This window comes from Equus przewalskii, chromosome 4, assembly GCF_037783145.1.
Source record: "Equus przewalskii isolate Varuska chromosome 4, EquPr2, whole genome shotgun sequence".
Classification (NCBI taxonomy): Eukaryota; Metazoa; Chordata; class Mammalia; order Perissodactyla; family Equidae; genus Equus; species Equus przewalskii.
Window position 1 is genome coordinate 72,397,488 of NC_091834.1, and position 20,885 is coordinate 72,418,372.

General features: G+C 37.9%; 1 protein-coding gene across 3 annotated transcripts in view; it reads left to right on the forward strand.

The window, feature by feature from the left end:
- Window positions 1–20,885, forward strand: part of MDFIC (MyoD family inhibitor domain containing) — an 89,132-nt gene that overhangs the window by 52,995 nt on the left and 15,252 nt on the right. For all 3 annotated transcript variants that reach the window (XM_070616294.1, XM_070616295.1, XM_070616297.1), the window contains exon 4: window positions 571–846. In XM_070616294.1, coding sequence (XP_070472395.1) covers window positions 571–846 — 276 coding nt within the window. The remainder of the gene's footprint in view (window positions 1–570; window positions 847–20,885) is intronic.

Genomic DNA, 20,885 nt, shown 5'->3' on the forward strand with positions numbered 1-20,885 from the left:
ATCAAATTAAAGTATAAATATTGAAAAGATTTTCTTCTCCAAGATTTAAGATAGAATTAAAAAGAAAAACAACTGTATTTCTATTGTCTGGCTTTGATACCTGAATTCATTGTTCTTCTTGTATCTCAAAAGATAATTGAGTAGTGTATCATTATCAGGGATGTTGAGATAATACTGCTGTGTCTCTGGAGTCCAAAAGAGGACCTGATACACAGGAAACAATATTTGCTGTTGAGTGACTGTTGAATTACTTTCTCAGATTTCCAACTTAAATTTTTTTTAAAACAAAATACTTTTTTCTGGTCTTTTTATATGTCGTGTAAAGTCACCCTTGATAACCCCACTCCCACTTTCCCTTGTAGTAATTATGCTTTCTCTATGTTTGTTTCTTATTGACGGTTTGTTATGTTGTATATTATGTTTATTGTTATGTCCATGTTTATTAATATTTTCCCTTTTTTTCCTCTTCACTTTTAGGATCTTGGGTAAAGTCTGTTACTGAATGAATTTTGATTATTTTCAAATATTAATCTTTTTAACCAGATAAACTTTTCCTGTTTTTATGCTTAGCCCAACCTCAGCGCTTGCCTCAGCTTCAAACTTCAGCACAGGAACTGGGTGAGGAGGAAATAGGCAAGATAAAGAACGGCCACACAAGTCTGAGCAATGGAAATGGAATTCACCACGGGGCCAAACACGGGTCTGCAGATAATCGAAGACTTTCAGCGCCTGTTTCTCAAAAAATGCATAGAAAAATTCAGTCCAGCTTGTCTGTAAACAGCGATATCAGTAAAAAGAGTAAAGTAAATGCTGTCTTTTCCCAAAAGACAGGCTCTTCACCTGAAGGTAAGTTTGAGATATACATATGTTTTACTTGACGAGATGTATAATCAGATTCACAAATAATTATTTGATCAAGCAAAAATAAATGAAGAATCTTGCTTATCCTTCAGACAAACAGTAATTTTAGTAAAATGCAACTTAACTTCCCCAAAGAAAAGGACTGGCTAGGAAAAGAAGCATTGGCAGCAGACATTCTGCTCTTAGATTATTGTCTTCTAGAGTAAATAGTCATTATTTTAAATATAGCTGCTATACTCCTTTTGTTTTTTGCTGGGGAAGATTCACCCTGAGCTAACATCTATTGCGAGTCTTCCTCTTTTTTTCTTTTTTGTATGAGCTGCTGCCACAGCATGGCTACTGACAGACGAGTAGTGTGCTTCTGTGCCCGGGAACCACACTGGGGCTACTGAAGTGGAACATGCTGAACTTTCACCACTAGGCCATCATGGCTGGCCTATACTTTTTTTTAATACCACATTTAAAAATATGAATACAACATTGTAGTGGCTTATGAATTTGAGTGTTTTTTCTGTCCCTGATTCAATATGTTATTCTGTGATTCAGTGATAAGATTACCTGCTTGTACTTTTGTCTTGCAAATTAGTTCTTAAATATGCAAAACTAAAACCGGAGAAAGATTTGGTAATTCTCATGCTCTTGCCAGGGAGTGGGTCAGATGGTTGTTGATTAACTGATCGGCATCTTCCAGACACCACTGCTGCCACCACCTTGCCCCTCTCCCACCCCGGCCCGCTGCAAGCTCACTGTAGTCTGGCCTTTACCTCCTCTCAGGAATGGGTTATTACCTCTTCAATTCGGGCTCGTCCTGCCCTTGGCTAGGTTAAAGTCAGGTTTAATACTATGAACCTGAGGAAGTTTTTCTCTATTACAAACCCATGTGATGACAGTGGTTTATAACCTACAGACTCCTTTTATAAAAATGGTTTGCTGTGTTATGTTAAAAAACGAATAGTCTGCCCCTATATTTAAGGCCTCAGAATTCTTCCAGCATTCCTACATTCCTCTGCTTTTCCTCCTTCCCCCTTTAGCAGTTCTTGTGCATCAAAAACCTCAAATAGTCTATCCGATATATATTTTTTTCTCCTATTCCCTTTACTTTTCTATTTTAATTGCCATGAAATCTTAAATAAGGGAAATTCTGTGGGCGCCTCTGTGAAGTTGGCCATGCTTATTCATAGTGACAAATTGAGTTGTAAATAGGAAATTGTATTGAGAGTTACCAGTAATGAGTGGGAGCAAGGATATTACATTTTGGCTACAGGTGTCTCCAACTCAACTGAGGTAGAGTGTTAGGTTGATCAAATGATATGATAATAAATGGTCTACATAGTTCCAGGTCAGTGACACTACTTTCCAAACTAATTAGATTGAAAGGGACATGATTGACACTTTAAAATGAGTTTGACATGTAAGCTGCATGGTCATCTCTGAAGCATAGGTAGGCTGTTAACTAAACTGGTTCTCCAAGGAGTTGGGAAGGCAATGCAATTTTCTTTAGAGGATCTTCACTTCTAGGTGATTGGGTGAAATAATTGAGTGCAATTGAAATCTACTTGTTTTATACATTTGAATTTACTTATTATGCCCCTAACCTCTTATTTTCTGTTTGATATTTACTTATTTTAAAGAATGGTAACATTTGTATATCAATCCAACTTGAAATAGCTTATGGAATTTTTGTAAAATTTTTATTATTTGCCTATTTTTAATATCATGTCTAAATTTATTTCTAATGCAAGAGTACAGCTTCATGAGTAACATATGAAGAAAAAGGAAAATCAATAGTGTATAAATGAAATATCGTTCTATTCTCCCTCTTTCTCTACCCCTCCTCCTCCCTTTTCCCTTTCTTCTTCATCTCCCCCTCTCGCATACACACTCACACTTATGGCCCACCACAAAGGTCTGGATAAGGGAAGTCCCCTGTAAACCTGATCTTATCAGAAAATCGGTTCCAGTTTGGGTTGGGAGCATGAGGAGTATGAAACACAAATGAAGATGACTAAATATATTGTCCAATGTCCTCTCCATGACTTTGCTGTTAGGCTGTAGAATTTAGCTAATCGTAGGTTCATTTTACTGCGATTAGTTAAATCTGGATGAAAGTTCCATTGTCCTAGTTCAGGTAGTCTCAAGGTTAGATGTCTTCATGCTTTTTGCTGCTATTTAAGGTTGTGCCCTAAAATTTTGTTATTTCTGCTGACTTTGAATTTTGAAGTTAGATTTATTCTCTGTCAATGTGCTGTAGTTAAAGAAACAAACAAACAGAGAACTGGTCGATGGCAAATTAAAAGGGGAAGCTTCTCGGCTCTGCCACTAGCTAGCTGGGGGACTTGGGTTTCTCTGGGGCTGCTTTTTCTATAAAATGGTTTGGATTAGAAATTTTCACAGTTAGGTTCTGTTCCAAGATTCTGTGATGCTTTTTTTTACAGCAAAGCTGCTTCACTCTCAGGACAGGTCTCTTGTCCTACGGAACATGGGATCCTTGGTTGAAGAGAAATCTGAAACCTGCTGAGTAGAATGGGGCAAAAGCAGAAATGGTTTGGATGAACAGGATTAGCGGCTGGACTTCAGAAGGCCTATATTTCAGAGCAGTAGGTCTTGAACAGGCTTGGTTTGTGACACTAATAAAAATGGATAGAAATTATTTTTAAAAAGCAATAACAATGGGGGCATTTAATAGCTAGACTTTTCTCAGTTATATGTTTTTCTTTTTGTTTCACATTTTTCTTAAGTCTTCATTATCTATCCTTATTCTTCTTGCAGCAAAATGAGCAAATGAGTAGTAAAATAATATTCACTGAAACTTTCACTTCAAAAACAGCTAACCAGACCCAGTGGGACAATGTTTGTCTTTTCTGGATAGATGGTGCTTATGGTTATGATTTTCGTATTCTGCATAAATAATATGACAACTAGAGGGGCAGTTTTCTGGTTCACATGATGGAATTAAATATTTAACTGTTTCGTCGTGTTTCCTTAAGAGCACTAAGAGCTTCTTTGCTGTCCAAGTTTGGAAAATGCTGCTAAGATGTGGGCCCATTGCTTGTACAGAGGTAAGGATTGACCCATCCACATAATTGAGTCAGTGGTTTGGTGACATCTTTTAATATGTTTTTAACTGTGGGGTATGTAAAGCCTGAGTACAAATACACGTGCTCCCTCCGATTCTCTTTTTAAGCTGTTTTCATTCGTGTAGTTAGTTACATGAATTCATTCTATGTACCAGGTCCTGTCTCCACATGCTTTACTCGCATGAACTCATGTAATCCTCCCAATAGCTCTGTAATTCTATGAACTGTATGTACTTATCTAATAATAAATGAGGAAACTGAGGCACAGAGAGGTTGCATGAACCCACCAAAGTCAGTTGGTACATGATAGAACTGAGATTCAAATCCAGACATTCTGGCTCCACAGTCTATGCTCCTAACCACTATAATATTTTGCCTTATCAAAGTCCTCTGAGAAAAAGATAATTTACCGGCCATTCCAGCATCACATTGGATGTTGATGGTGTTACAGCTGTAGGTCAGGCAGGGATCTTTTTATTAGTATGTATTTGCCTTCTTGCAGCCCTTGATACTAAAATTTTAAAAACAATTTTCACGCCTATGCCCTGTGTTCGTTTTCCTTCCCTACTAGACTATAAATTACTGTAGAGTCTGGGCTGGGTCTGAGTTAATTTTTTTTCCTTTTTTAATTTACAGCATTGCCTAGTACAATAGCTTCCTAGAGTTTCCCATGAGTTAATAAGTGATAAAACGTTTTATTCCAAACTACTTTACCCTACTCTTCCTTGAAGCTGGCACTGGAAAATAAAATGTGTGCTCATATTCATTTAAAAAATGTCCTTTTAAAAAGTTCCTTTTATATATCAGAGGAAAAAAAATACCCATGTGGGAAAATATTGTACATTTTATTTAAAGGCATTAAATTAGTAGATTTCTACTTGTTTTGTATAATTAAATATTTTCATACATACTTTAATTTTCTGATTGCATTACCCTGGTGGAGAGTTTTAAGACTAAATGTTTAAGATTCTTGACCTTTGAAATAATTATAGTATAATTTAGTATCATATAATATTCAAATTGCCAAGGGTTTTCATTAGACTCTGAGACACTTATCATAGGAATGGTAAATTCTAACACATTTTAGGTGTGCCAGTTGCTACTTTATATTTTTGTAAAAATGGTTTCAACAAAGATATTTTTAGAAGAGATTCTATACTTTTTAGGAATATTTGATGGTTAATTTGTACTTCATATTGATATTATAGATTTTGTATTTATAGAGAAATGCATATCCAGTGCCAGCAGCTCATTGAACATAAATGCTGATCAAGAGAGTCAGGAGCATTGTGTATGTAGAGTACCTAGGATCAGTCTCATTTTTTTTTTTTTTTTGAGGAAGGTTAGCCCTGAGCTAACATCCACTGCCAATCCTCCTCTTTTTGCTGAGGAAGATTGGCCCTGACCTAACATCTGTGGTCATCTTCCTCTATTTTATATGTGGGATGCCAGCCACAGCATGGCTTGATAAGCGGTGCTGTGTCTGAGCCTGGGATCTGAACCAGTGAACCCCGGGCCACTGAAGTGGAGTGCGTGAACTTAACCACTAGGCCACTGGGCCAGCCCCAGATCATTCATTTTTAATCACACAGAGGCAGTATACCCTAGTGGTTAGAACACAGACTCTGAAACTAGTTTGCTTGGGTGCAAATATGGGCTTTACCACCAATCATTGATGTGTCTTCGGCGTAGGTTACTTAACCTCTTTGTGCCTCAGTGTCTTATCTATAAAATGGAGATATTATTAGTACCTACTTCATAGGATTGTTGTGAAGAACAGTTGAGTTGATACTGCATTTAGTTGAGTTAGAGCACAGCCTGCCCAGATGAAGCATTTGCTAAGTGTCAGCTGCTATTATCATCATCATTATTAAGGAGCACAACAACCAACTGTTTATGGTTCTCTGAACAGAACAGATTAATTCATAAGGCCCCTTGAATGCCTCCCTCCACTCTCAACTTTGTAACCTCACCTTATCTTTCAGGTCTCCATCCACACACTGCCTGCTCCAGGAAGTCAACATTCCTGACCCTTTGTAGACTCCTCTTCCTCCCCTTTTCAGTGTACTTCCCCTTGCCTTCTCAGTGTAGCAGTTTTTCACAACATACCATAGAGGCGGGGCATCATACCATTGGTAGGAGAAGTACAGCCATGACCCCGTGGGAGACAGTCTGGGTGGGGCACACAGCCTTAAAGGGCATGTAGTGCAATTGAACAGGACACTTTGAAAAGCCCACTAGGTGATTTGGATATGTCCCGCCCCCTCCTTCCTTGAGAATCACTTGTAAAACGGCAAAAATATCTTTTCTTGACCTCACCGCTTCCCTTCTCACCTCATCATCTGCAAACCCCCACCTAACTCTGCACTTGAAACTGCGTCACTGCAATGCTTAGAGGTCCCTGAATACGTGGTTAAGTGACACAGCTGAATGCCTTTGCTTCTGCTCTCCCCTCAGCCTGGAATGTTCCCATAACTTTCTTCGCCTCTTTGACCTCTGCACATTTTTTTTTTAGAACTTAACTGAGGCATCATCTCCTGATGCCCCAATTTTGGGCTAATTGCCCCTCTTTTGGGTCCCCACAGTAGCCTCCGCATACAAAATGATACTGAAGTTTCTGTGTCATTTTGTCTGTCTTCCTGCACCAAAATGTAATCTCATTGAAGGCAAAGACTGTCTTATTCATCTTTTAATTTCCAGCACACAGCCCAGTGCCAGCCCATATGAAGTGTTCAGTGAATGTTGAAGCAAGTAAGGAGTATGAACTGTAGAACGTAGATGCTTATTCTTTCACATTTGTGAACGTTGTGGTTGAAACCTCAGGAATGGTTGAAATCCTCAAGCGAGAGAATGTGGAGAGATAGAAGGGAGTGCAACTATTTGAGCTGAGAGAAAGGCAAAAAGAAACTTAGCTGAGGCAGAATTGGAACTCGGAACTCCTGCCTCCCAACCCCATCGAGTTTTCTCATTATTCCGTATGGTTTTCAGTCAACTACACATTCCGAAATCCTAAAACCAGAAAAAAAAATTAGAAAGGTAAAATTGAAATTGAATAGTTCATTCTTAGTTTTAGTAGTATTGTACAACCTTATTCATTTTTTCCCCATGAGAAACTCCTCAGTTTTGCCTACAATAGTAGAAGTATTAGTATTTTAATAGAAGGGTAATAATAATATTTTATGATATGACCACAGTGCTGTAATCTGAGCTTCCAGAAACAAATTTTCTCTGACTTTGGCAAGATATGTCACTGCATTCCTCAAAATGCTTAATTTGCTTGGATAATGTTTTGTTTTGTTTTGTTCTGTTTTCTCAGGCAGAGTGCCTTTCATTCCATGTCAGAATAATTGTGTGGGAGAAAGGTTTAGAATTCTGCTTTCCAATGCCATATTTGCCAGTCCATTGGAAAACAGGATTTTAATAAATTTTACTGCTCAGCCAAAAAACTAAATGGAACAGCAGTAATACAAAGAGAAGAAGTGTGTGTGGATGTGTTTGCAGAGGCGAGCAGGCAAGATCAAACTGACTGTGTCAAAGTATAAATCATTCTGCACATATAAATCATTGCTTTTTATTTACTTGAAATATTTAATTAGCTGTTCTTAAAAAATTAAAACGATTATCTATCTGAAGTATTTATAAGTGGTAAGTATTACTTTAGAGCCAAAAGTAAATATTTAAATACACTTCCTACAGAGTTTAGGAAAATAGGTTATCTATATAATTTATGATCTATAGTAAATTATTCTCATACCCATCCATTTGATGAGGAGCAAAGAAAAGATTTTACAAGGTTCTGAAATATGTATAATTTAACATTTGAACCATAGAGACACCTCAAAATATGCCTGAAATCTCAGAGCGCTTCTTTTATAACAGCCGACAGCTTGGCAGGCCATGTTAAAGAAGAGATAGATGCTATCAGCTATGTATGGACTCCACCTTTGGTTTTTTTGTTTTATAGACAAGCTGTCTTAGGCCATTGCTCTAAGAATTTAAATTCTCACTCAGGAGTTGGGTGGGGAGGAAATAAAACAATGGAGATACAGATAGATTGGCCAGAAAGCTTTGGGGTGTGAGGTGGTGGAGTGAAGAGACCATTTAGAAATCCAGCCTCAGAATCGTAGGCTAAATGGAAAGAATTGAATAAATCTCATGACCCTATTAATACACCAAGGTTTTAATTTCTTCTTTATATAATGATAAAAAGTTTAGGCGGTTTTTTTTATTAGCTCAAACAGAAAAAGGGAGTTACAGCAGCCAGGCCCCTCTAGGATGAAAATTTGTTTTCCATCCCAAGAGTTGTGCCCAGGTTGGGCAGTGGAGAATCTGAAGGTTTTCTTTATGGTTTCAGGATTGAGTGCGGGGTCTTGGCCCAGGGCTAAAGCTGAATAGAACTGGAACAGCAGTGAGACATGGATCCTAAGCAAGACTGTCATTAATTTTCTAGTTCAATTAGTTGGGAAAATGCATAGCAACTAGGAAATCATGAGGAATAGCTGAGTGTAGTTTGAGGCTGATCATGAGTTGAGTTTTAGATCTGATCAATTTCAAATGATGATACACAATCCAAGAGCATTTGGAAATACGCAACTGGAGCTTCAGAGAAGAAGTTAGAACCAAGCATAATAATTTATATTTGTTCTCTTAGAGGGGATATTTGAAACCATGAATCTGGATGAGTTTTAAGTAGCGATTTAGAAGAAAAGCTCAAATGGCTGAGAATTGAGTGACTCAGGGATCACTGGAAACCAGCCATTTTGGTGGGATGGGAGTGTGGGTTTAGCTTGCGCACTTGAGAGACAATGCCATGAAAAGTTCAGACTTTTCTCCAGAGGTGATGTCAGATAGAGTAAGTCAGAGTGAGGCCATGGCACTGATAAGATAGCGTACAGGAGAGGTCAGAGGACAAAGAGAAGAGGAAGGTTATTTGGCTGAGAGGAAACAGAAAGGTGAAAGAAGAAACAAACTGGAGAGGGTGGTGTCATAGAGGCCAGGGAAAGAATGTTTTACAAAGAGGACAGGGACTGCACCAGGGTTGCACCAGCTATTGTTGACGGCTTCAGTAGGATGAGTGCTGACATTGTTCTGTTGGATTTGACAATGTGGATGTCATTTGGTGACTTAATTAAGAACCCTTTCCGTGGAGAAGCCAGAATGATGTGGGTTGTGGAATGTGAGGAAAAACATTAATGACAATAGTTCTAGAAAGACCAAAATCCCAGTGGAAGTGTGGGTCCAGGGAGATTGTTTCGTTTGTTTTGTGTTGTTTTGTTTTAAGATGGGAAAGATTTGAGTGTGTTTACATTTGAATGGAAAGGATCCAGGAGGGAGGGAAAGATTAAACACCTAAGGAGGTAATAATGATACCTTCATATAGTTTCTTTAGAATTTAGATAGGGAGTTCAATACAGTGAATTATGTGAGTGCATATTCATTATCAAAGCAAGAGAACTGAGTAACCAGAGAAACATTTACTGAATTGTTAACCTAGATGGCTCCACTCTATATGGGTTGTATGGTTGATTAATCTTAGAAGCCTTCGGAGTAACTTCTGTGGAATGACTTGTTATGAGGAAATGTAACCTTTAAAATGATTTAAAAGCCTATCTCAAGTCCCCAGTCCTGCCTCATTCCAGGAGCATTAATTGCATTTGAATGGAAGGCATTGATAGGCTGGGTGTTTCTGATTCTGAGTTCCAAATATCTGACTTTTGTGTTTTGGACTGCAAGTTGATGATGGTTGATAGCTTCTTATACTTTAGATTAATAAGGCCCCTAACTGAATTTAATCATAGCTTTTACACATAGTATAGGGTAAGCAAGAAAATAAAACAAATCAAGTAAACAAGCAGTTTTAAAGAGTTAGAAGAAAAGTATAGGAAATTTGAGTAAGGAATAATACTCATAATCCATAATAATAATAATAATCCACTGCATAATCCAGAATATTAGAAGACAATAGGTTAATTTTAAAATGTATTTAGAGTAAATTTAATGTGGCTTACTCTTCACTGCGTTACTATCACAAGCAAAGGCTTGAAAAGGTTAAAACTTAACCTATAATAAATTGGAATTTTGATTGTGATAGTCTCTTACACAATGATTCTGATCATTTTTGGTTCATAGTCTTCTTTGAGATTTAATAAAACTTATGATTATTTTCCTCAAGTGTTTCAGAAAGATGATAACAAAATCCTGTTACCTCTTGTGTTATTCCTGGAAGTAACCAAAGATATTGGCTACCTTCAGATGTTTTATTCTAAAATCAAATGTCTCTAAGAACTGAACAGTGAAGCAGGTAGCAGACGATAGGGAGTCTGAAGAGCCTTTGTAAGGGCTTTTATTTTGATCTGAGTGAGCTGGGAAGCCAGTGATAGGTTTTGAGCAGACGACTGACATGATCTGACTTACCGTTTTTAAGGATCACCTGCCTTTTGTGCTGAGGGTAGACTATAGGTACACAGGGCCAAAGAAGGGAGGCCTACTGTTCAACTCTTGGAGTAATTCAGATGGGAGATGACTGGGTTGGATCAGGGTGGCAGTGGTGACATATTGCATATGGATGTATTTTGAAGGCAGAGTAAGATTTACTGAAGGATGAGATTTCAGTGTGAGAGAAAGGTAGGGATTAAGGATGACTGTAAAGTTTTTGGCCTGAACAGTTGAAAGTATGGAGTTGCCATTAATGGAGATGGGAAGAGTGTGGGAAGAACAGCATTTGGTTCTTGGGGGAAGATCAAGAGTTCGGTTTTAGATATGTTGGATTCGACATGCCCATTATCTATCCAAGTGGTAATGTGAGATAGGTGCTTGGATAGAGGAGTCTGGAGTTCAGAGGAAAGGTCTGAAGCCTGAGATGATAACAGTTTGTGAGTCATCAAGGTACAGAATGTTCAGTGGATGGGATCACCTAGGACTTGAGTTCTCAACACCGGCACCAGGGTATTTGGAGTAAGAACATCTGAGCAAAGGCAGTAGAAAGTAAATTACCACTCTGGGCTTTGCCCCTAGAGATTCTAATTCATTTGGAATGGAGTGGGTCTAAGCCATCAGCATCCTTTAGAAGCTCCCCACATGATTCTATGCATATAGGGTTAAGAACTACTGCCCAGGAAGCAGGTAAATTTAAATGTTCCAAGAATTGAGCCTTGGACCACTCCAATATGTAGAGGTCAGAAAATGAAAAGGAACCCTGAAAAAAATGACGATGAATGACCAGAGATGAAGAAAGAACCAATAAAGAGGGACAGCTTGGAAACCAAATGAAAAAGGTTTTTCAAGATGGAGGGAGTGATCATGTGTCAAATGCAACTGAGTAGTCCCATAAGATGAAAAAGAGGAGACCATTGGCATTGTCCTGTAAAGGTCATTGGTGACCTTCATACATTCAGAATTCTGATGGGGAAAAAAGTCTGAGTGAAGTGGGTTCTAGACAGAACAAAAAGAGAAAAACTGAAGATTGCAGGTTTTGGCTGCTCTGTTCAAGGAGTTTTCCTAAAGGAGAATAATAAAAGAGCTAAAGGAGAATGTTTTTAGAAATGGGATATATTGGTCGAGTGTCATTGGTAATGAGCTAGTGGAGGGGAGACATTGATGATGCAAGAGAAGGATGTCCTTGAGTAGGCAAGGGAGGAGGAGATCCATTACAAAGTGCCCTATGTTATAGTTATTGATATCTGTGTCTGTATCTTCTCATCCCTCTCAGATTTTACATCATAAGAAGAAAGCATCCACACTTTGAGATTATCTTTTATAGTGCTTGCTTTAGTACAGTGCCTTACACATATGGGGCACTTTCTATACTTTTAACTGAAGATCTTCAAATGACTCGTAAGATTTGGCATAGTAGATTTATATAGTAGATTGGTAGTTTTGGAAACCTTTCCTTTAAGAAAATATTTTATCATTTGAAATGATGTTAAATATGCTAAAAGTTTCCACTCATTTTAGAAGGATTTCAAAAAATTATTTCAGAGTTACAATAATAGCACTAGACACTACATAATACTCCAATTCTCAAAGGAGGAAGTTTTTGGGAAGAGATGCAGGATGTTTTGAATCTTCTAACAAAAACTGGCTGATGACTCATGAGTCTCTTGTAGTTTATGGAGTGTATACACAAGGAAAACAGTATCAGTATTGTTCATTAAATATAATTTTTTCTTCAAATATTTGAGAGACCATTTACAGTAAAACTTTCTCACATGCTCACAATAAAAACATTTTCTTTAGATTTTATATTTTACTTTTGCCTAAATGTTACCATTTTAGCTAAAGGGTTTTACCTTTTAAAAAATTAGTTCCATTTTGTTAGAGAGAAGCATAAAAATATTTAAATCAGTTGATAAACTGAAGAAAATATTGATGTGTAATCCATACGTTAATTCAAGTCCAAATGCCATGTGCTCTGCCCACTGACAATCTGGAGGAAAGAGAAAATTCAAAATTTTAAGACTAACTGGATTATATTCATGTTCGTTAGTCTTTATCAAAACCATTTTGATAATGCTATATTTTGTATTTTTTATTGTTTTTTTGGTAACTTCATAAATGTCCTGTTTTTCCCCAGTTTTATCACTACATTATTTCAATTCCTTCCTTTGTGTGCTTCTATGACTATCACTATATACGCAAAAGATCTGTTGTTTTGCTGGCTAAACTGACACTAAGATGTTTGAGAATAGAGAATTTTAATATTGGAGGGTGGGAATTAACTTTGAATATGGAGTTTTTAAAAAAGAAGTTTCTGAAAGAACTGGGACAAAAGGATGCCCTTCATGTCTGGGACTATGTCTGTTTTTGCAGTAGTCAGAGAAGCTTCCATCTTTGAAGATTTGGCCTGCCAAGCCCAGAGTTTTGGTTGTCTCATTTTGGTTATTACTCCAAAGTACCCCATCTGGATCTCTGTCCATCTGTCTCCCTCTCTCTCCCCCTCTCTCCCTCATCTCTTTCCTCTCTCCTCTCATTTCTCTCTTTTTTCTTACTTTCTCTCCCTCCTCATTTCAAGACTCATTTCAGTTAGAAATTTTGCATGATTTCATATAACAATTTATTGAAATTTAGAGGAACGAAAATGGCAGTGATTCGTGACATTTTCAATAATAATGGTTTAGTACTCTTTTCAGGTGGTTTTTTCTTAGCTTGTATATTTATGAGTATGAGTACATAGCTTAAAAGAAATAGCTCCCAAATTCTCTAAGACCTAAGACTTTTTTTAACAATGATTTTTTTTTTCTTGATTAAATTAGATTCTCATGGTATTTGAGTTGATTTCTTTTCTTTCAGAATACATAGTTTCTTCCTATTTGGTTTTTTAAAAATTATATTCTCAAATGACCCTGCCTGACTCCTAAACCTAGTTGAAGTAATGTAGAAATACTAGCTTTCTTAGAACTTTTTTTGCAAATTTTAATTCTTACATGCAGTGTTAAACTATTATAGTTTTGAGAGCCTTTTATAATTAATTTGTATAACTCTCAACTAGTACAATATAAAATAGGATAGAGGGGAGCTCATGCTATAAAGTTGCCGTGTTTCTGAAAAACTCTTGCAAGGTGAAAATTTTTTTATATAGAATGTTAAATTGAATACACAGAAACCTATTTGAAAGATTCACTTATGAGTCTCTAGCTCCAGAGCTTTCAGCTTTGGGAGGGGCCCATGACTTCGACAAAAAAAAAATCAATTTAGTTTCACTACCTTTTAAACTTTAAGTGAAATTAAACTTTAAGATTATAAACTTTAAAATCACAACTTTAAAATTATAGTAGTTATCTGATCACCACTACATCTTATTATTAATGTGTTGAAGAAGCACGTATTTATTCTACCTCAACTTTTAATATTATAACTGTTTCAACATAATTGATTTACTTCGAAATCGTTTGTACTTTATTTTACACATTTAAAAATATTATGTCCACGCCACACAAAAAAACAAGAATCCCTGCTCCAGCCCTCTTTGCATCCTTGGCATTCTCTGTAGTAACAAGAATTTCTTTAGTAACATACTTGTTTTTAAACTTACATTTCTGTGTGCAGTTTTCATAATGCAGAGAACACAAGTTTTTTTAAATAGCTTTTTAAAGCACATATTAAATTGAAGTAAGAATAAAGGACGCATCCAAATTTCTACCTTAGAAGAACTATATTAAATAGTAAATTTCTAAGTGACTGTTGTTTTCAGGTTTGCATTTTAATGACATACTTTTACCAAGGCATCTTCAGCAGTAACAGGACACAGAGGCCCGGAGAAAATTAACTTCGTGGTTTTACATGCCACAATTTGGGTAATCTTAATTTAACTCTCTGTAAATAAGTATGGGAGGAAACAATCAGCGTCAACAACCTGGTGAAAAATTTGTTTCAGGGCTCTCAGGCAAAGCTTTGAAAGGGATTTTAATTGATATGCAACACAGTGTGGCCTCAGGCCCTCGTCCCAGCACAGGGCACTGGTAATCTGTGCTGGCTTCCCTATTTCTTGTACACTTGACCGAAGGGAAAATAGATGATGGGAGACATCCTCCCAAGTAGATGTGGGAGGCAATTAGAAGAATAAAACTGAATAATTATAAAAACAGTTTGCTCAGGGAGATTAATCATATTCCCTATTTTGAAGGGGAAAAATATTCATACAAATAAATAGCAGTTGTCTCTTAGAAGATTGAGAAATCCAGGAGTTTGGGGGAAGTGTAAAGATAATTGAAAGAAAAGAGCAAAATGGATTAATATACTAGTTTTCCAAAGACATATTAAATCTGCTTAACTTTCTACTCTGACTTCTCTTGGGAAATCAAACTGGAGGAACTGGACCTCATGGGGAATAATATTGCCATAACATAACATAATTTAAAGTTGACACTAGAAGTTGAAGTTTATTTTTTTCCTAATAATAATTATACTCAGGGAGGAATGCAGAAATTGTATCTTGGAATGATAGAAGAGTAGTTATTTTAGAAAAAACTTTTCAACATCTATGGTAGGTATCTCCTAGAAAATGTGTACTGTGGAGTGACAGAAAAATTTAAAACCAAAAGTAATCTTTGCCTCAGGCTGTACAAAATGAATTTCATAAGTCAACGAATATTTATTAAGGGTCTGCCATGTGCCCAGGCCTGTGTACCAGTTTTAGTAGATCAGTTCTATCTTATTTTTTAATTTAATGCCTTTGATTATTTTTCTGTTACTTTTAAAAAATATACAGTGTGAACATATTGCCTCTTGAACACCAATTGATCATGATATCTATCAATATAGATATAAATTTATGTATCTATATCTGGCCTCCCATGCATTTTCTTCCTTATCCAGATTTGGATCTTTTGATGAATCTCCTTCAATTCTGGCATACCTACCTTTGAGAATCAAAAATCTAGATTGTCTGTCCTTTCAACTTCTGTCTATACCAAGGGGCTGAGCACTACTCAGGAAACCTTGATGTCCATAAAAATTGCTATCACTACCCATTTGAGGTCACAATTCTCAAGTGTATTCTCAGACTCCCTCAGGAAGTCTTCTGTGTGTCTCTAATTCATTCAACAAATCATTATCGAGCTTGCCTTGTGGCAGGCATTCTTGGGTACCGGGATACAGCAGTGAACTGCGCAGACAAGCAGACCTGCCCTCTCCCATTTTCCAGTGGCTATCTCATCTTGTTGCTACTCTTTTGAAACGAAGCTCTCCGAAACTTTCCCTCGTTCTCTGTAGGGAGAAGATGCCACCCAGCATTTCCTCAGGGTCTTTCCCCGTTAGGCCCCTCCTACAAACTTACCTAATTCTGAACCTGTTTTCACCTCCCCTTTCAAAGGAAAAGATGTCTCCCTTCCTGTTGCAGCAGCGTCCTGTTACTACAGATCCCAGCATCCACTCACTCCACTGCGTAGCGCTTTCCATATTCTGTTTTGACTTCTTCCAGAGAACAGTAAACATATGCAAGTCTTTCCTATCTGACAGTGTTTCTGTTGTGTGTGTGTGTTTGTGCATATCTCTTCCTCAATTTTGCATCGTGTTGTAGTTTTTCCTCAGGTTTCTCTTGCCCTTCGCAGATTTCTTGAAAGGATATCTGCGTTTGCCCTCTCTACTTCTTCATCGTTCAAACACTTCTCATCTCACTGCTACTCATTTCCATCCCTATCACATCACTGAAATTTCTCTGGCTAAATAGAGTGTTTGACACAATCTCCTTCAAATATTTTTCTCTCTTGCTTCCACGGCGCCTCCCTTTCCTGGAGGTTTCTACTCCCTTGTTAAGTCCTCAGCTTCCTCTGCTGACCCCTCTTCCTCAGTCGTTTCCTTAGATGCTGTTGTCCCCCTACTTCTCTTCTCTTTTTGCTCAGTACGTTCTCCCTGGGCAACTTAATAATTTCAGTCACTCTAAGAGTTTCAGCTACCTCTAATGCCGTAGCCGGGATGTAAATCTCCCTTAAGCTCCAGACCAGTGTCTTTAGCCATCTCTTGGACATCTCCATTTGGGTTCCCTCAGACTTACCATGTCTTATATTCAAAATATTTTAAACCACACGATTTCTCTTCCTGTATTTCTTCCTTGGTAAATGGCTCCAGAAAGAAACCAGGGAGTCACACTTGACTCTTCTCTTCCTGTCACTGCCTCATCGAGTGTCTTATCAACTCCTGCTAATCCTACCTTCTTTAAGTTCCTCAGTGTCATCCTGCCTGATCCCACTGATAGCATATTATTATCACTGATGCTGTCCCTGCCTCTTCATATCGGAAATGAACAATTAAGGGCTTTCCACATGGTTTTCCCTGCCCCAACAATATTGAGCCACTTGCATCTCTAAAACTATTGTATTATTACCCCTGTCCCTTTGTATAGCCTCTCTACTGCCTGAAACCACCTTTGCTTTCTCTTCACCTAACACATACCATGTGACACATCTGCTCCTGAGGCTTAGCCCCCTTGGAGTCAACTTGTATTCAGCATTAACTAACTTTCCATTGTGCTTAGAATATTGTGTTAAACCAAGTACTGACTCTGTTGAAGACCAAGAAAAGACCATGAGCTAGACTTCAAAATCTGCTGTTTGTAGATGACAGTAGATTATATCATCATAGAAACTTAGTGCTTGAAAAGGATTTGGAGATCATTTTCTCCGTCGTTATATATGCATATGGACCCTGAGTGAAATGATTTGTTCAAGGTCACTTAGCTAATTAGCTTTTAGTTTTCCACATCCTAATAAATAGGATAATACTTGGATTCTGTGCCATTCACGAAGATGGCAGGGTGATGATAAATTATTTTGGTTTTTTTGCCCCCAGGAATCTTATTTCCCTCTTGCTAGAAGCCCCACTGAAACCAAACATAAATAGCAACCAGCACCAACGACACAGACATTGAAGGCATTTCTTTGGGTAGTTCTGGCTATTGCCTGCCTGAGTTGCCATAGTAGGGAATGAGCTGTGACTCAGGAAAACCTCAGTTGGGGGGTGGCCTGAGGAAGGGCAGCGGCTTGGGAGGCAGCTAAGAAAGAGGGCTTTTATTTTTATCTTCTTTCCCACAATTTAAAGTAATAGAGTGAGACTACAAAATGTTTATTAGATGAGAAAACCAGGTTTTTCTGCTTTTGTCAGTTTTGGAATACTTGCAAACAATATGTTCCTAGATTTTCTTGGCTCTGGAATTGTTTGTACACTAAATTACAGTGGAGGTATTTCTACCTTATAATTTCAATGTCATGCTGTCCTTTTCATCTAAGGCTTAAAAAAAATCAATGGTATTAATAGATAACATGGGTGGAGAGGGAGGGATGTGGAAAGAGTAACAATGCGGTCACTGATTCACAAATTAATTCCATAAATAACAGGATTTACCTCCTGTGTGCGGTTTTGGAATGTGCTTTGGTGTCTCCTTTTGCTGTAATGTTTCACTGGGCTTGTACTTCTTCATCCTGCCTGGAGTGTCTGTCGGACTGCTGTGCCTCTTTGGTTGGGGCCTGGCTCTTCTGTCATGGCTAGAGACTGCTTCCCGGGCTTTCTCAAGGCAAAGCTTATCCTGCCTGTGTGAGGCCTGTACCTCCTGCTGGGGATGCTGCCCCTGCCTCTACAGGGGCCTGCAGGAACAGTCACTGCTGGAGCCTCTCAGCCCTGTGGAGTGCAGAGGTGCCCTTTGGACTCTTGCTAAAGAACACTCAAGTGCCTGGAGAGTTGTGTCTGATCCCAGCCCTGTGAATACTGTCAACTCCCTCTTAGTGTGTTTGTTTACTCCCACACTGTCATGAGGACCTCATGTCTCAGGTATCCTGGCCAACCCTGTGGGGTTCTATAATAGGCAAATATCAGTGGCTAAAAGCATCTGATGTGGGGAGTTTTGGTGCAAGAAGGCGATGTTGGAGGATCCTGAACTCACTTCCTCCCATGGACACACTGAATCTTCAGCTACATATGGAACAATTTCTTCTGAAAAAAACGTAAAAGCTAGCTGAGCAAATCCTGCATATCAGGCAATTGAGAAGAAACCCATGTCAAAGTGGGTAGGAGAGGCTGAGACACAGTCTTGCTGTAAACTCCACCCCTGGCCTGATGATCCACAATCAGAAGGGAACTCAAAACCTGGGGCTTCTCCCTGAGGAGCAAAGGGTTTGAAACCCACATCTGGCACCACAGCATTTTGGACCTGAATCTGAGAGATGAGCTCCCAAAACATCTAGTTTTGAAAACCAATGGAGCTTGTATCCACAGGACCCACAGGTTATAGCAAACCAAGAAATGACTCCTAAAGGAGTCATTCTCTTGGACTCACCCACTACAAGGGCCAACGCAAAGGTAGCCAGTTAAGAGGTACCCAGACTTTATGTGAAAGAGGCAAATTTTAATCAGTCTGAATCTACGTGCTGTCTGAGATCCTCTCCTTTGGGACGGTGACAGGTCTTGGCACACCCTCAACTATTGGGAGCCACTAAAAATGAATTAGGCTGCTTGAACAATCAGTGGTTTGAGAGACAACCAAGAGTAAGGGCAGGGTTGAACAAGAACGTTCATTTCCTACACTAGGCCACTCCTTCAAGACTGGGAGAGATGGATATTTTATCTAATACATAGAAACCAACACAGAGAGTCAAGGAAAATGAAGAAACAGGAATAGTTCTGAAAGAAAGAGGAAAGTAAAACCTAAGATAAAATGTTTAATTAAACAGAGATGAATGATTTACCTGATAAAGAGTTGAAAATCATGGTCATAAAGATGGTCAAAAACTGAACTTGGGAGAAGAATGGATGAACACAGTGAGAACTTCAACAAAGTGATAGAAATATAAGAAAGCACCAAATTGAAGTCACAGAGCTGAAGAAAATAAAACTGAAATTTAAAATACACTACAGTCATGTGCCACATAATGATATTTTAGTCAATGATGGATCACATATGCAACGGTGGTCCCATGAGATTAGTACCATATAGCCTAGGTGTGTAGTAAGCTATACCATCTAGGTTTGTGTAAGTGCACTCTATGATGTTTGCACAATGATGAATTCATCTAAAAACACATTTCTCAGAACATATCCCTGTTGTTAAGCAATGCATGACCATACAGGGATTTACCAGCGGACTACATGAAGTAAAAGAAAGGATCAGTGAGCTTAAAGACAAGGTAGTGGAACTCACCCAATCAGAGCAGCAGAAAGAAAAAAGAATGAAAAAAAAAGTGAATATAGCTTGAGGAACTTATGGGACGTCAAGTGGACCAACAGTCACAATTAAGAGTTGCAGAAGAAGAGAGAGAAAGGGACAGAAAACATATTTGAAGAAATAATGGTTGAAAACTTCCCTAACCTGGGGAAAGAAATGGATATCTAGATGCAGGAAGCCCAGAGAATTCCAAAGAAGATGACCCCAAAGATACCCAGACCAAGACACATTAACTTTTGACATTTTAATTATAAAGACAAGGAGAGAATCTTAAAAGCAGCAAGAGAAAAACAATTTGTTATGTACAAGGGAACTGCTGTAAGATTATCAGCAGATTTTTCAGCAGAAACTTTGCAGGCTAGAAGGGAGTGGCATGATATATTCAAAGTGCTGAAAGAAAAACACGTGCAATCAAGAATACTCTATCTGGCAAAGCTGTCATTCAGATTTGCGGGAGAGAGAAAGAGTTTTCTAGACAAGCAAAAGCTAAAGGAGTTTATTACCACTAAGCCAGCCTTACAAAAAAATTAAAGGACTTCTTTAAGCTGAAACAAAAGCGTGCTAATTAGTAACAGGAAAACATAGAAAAGTATAAGTCTCACTGGTAAAGGTAAATATACAGTAAAATTCATAATGATCTAATGTGAACATGGTGGATTAATCACTTATAAAGCTGTTATGGAGGTTAAAAGATAAAAGTAGTAAAAATAACCATAACTACAATAAGTAGTTAAGGGATACACAAGATAAAAAGATGTGACATGACATCAAAAACATAAAAAGTTCCCACTCAGGTTGTTATCAACTTAAAATAGACTATGATGAATGAGTTGTTAGTAAGCCTCAGGCTAACCACAAAGAAAAACCTATAGTCAATACACAAAAGCTAAAGAGAGAGGAATCTAAGCATACCATTACTGAAAATCATCAAGTCACAAAGGAAGAGAACAAGAGAAGAAGAAAGGAACAGAGTAACTAGAAAATAGCCAGAAAACAGTTAACAAAGCAGCAATAAGTACATACCTATTAATAATTACTTTAAATGTAAATGGACTAAATTCTCCAATTAAAAGACATAAAGTACTTGAATGGATTAAAAAAATAAGACCCATCTATGTGCTGCCTACAACAGAGTTCAGATGTAAAGAGACACCCAGACTGAAGGGATGGAAAAAGATATCCCATGCAAATAGAAAACAAAAGAAAGTTGGAGTACCTATACTTATATCAGACAAAATAGAGTTTAGAACAAAGACTGTGAGAAGAGACAAAGAAAGTGAATACATAATGATAGAGGG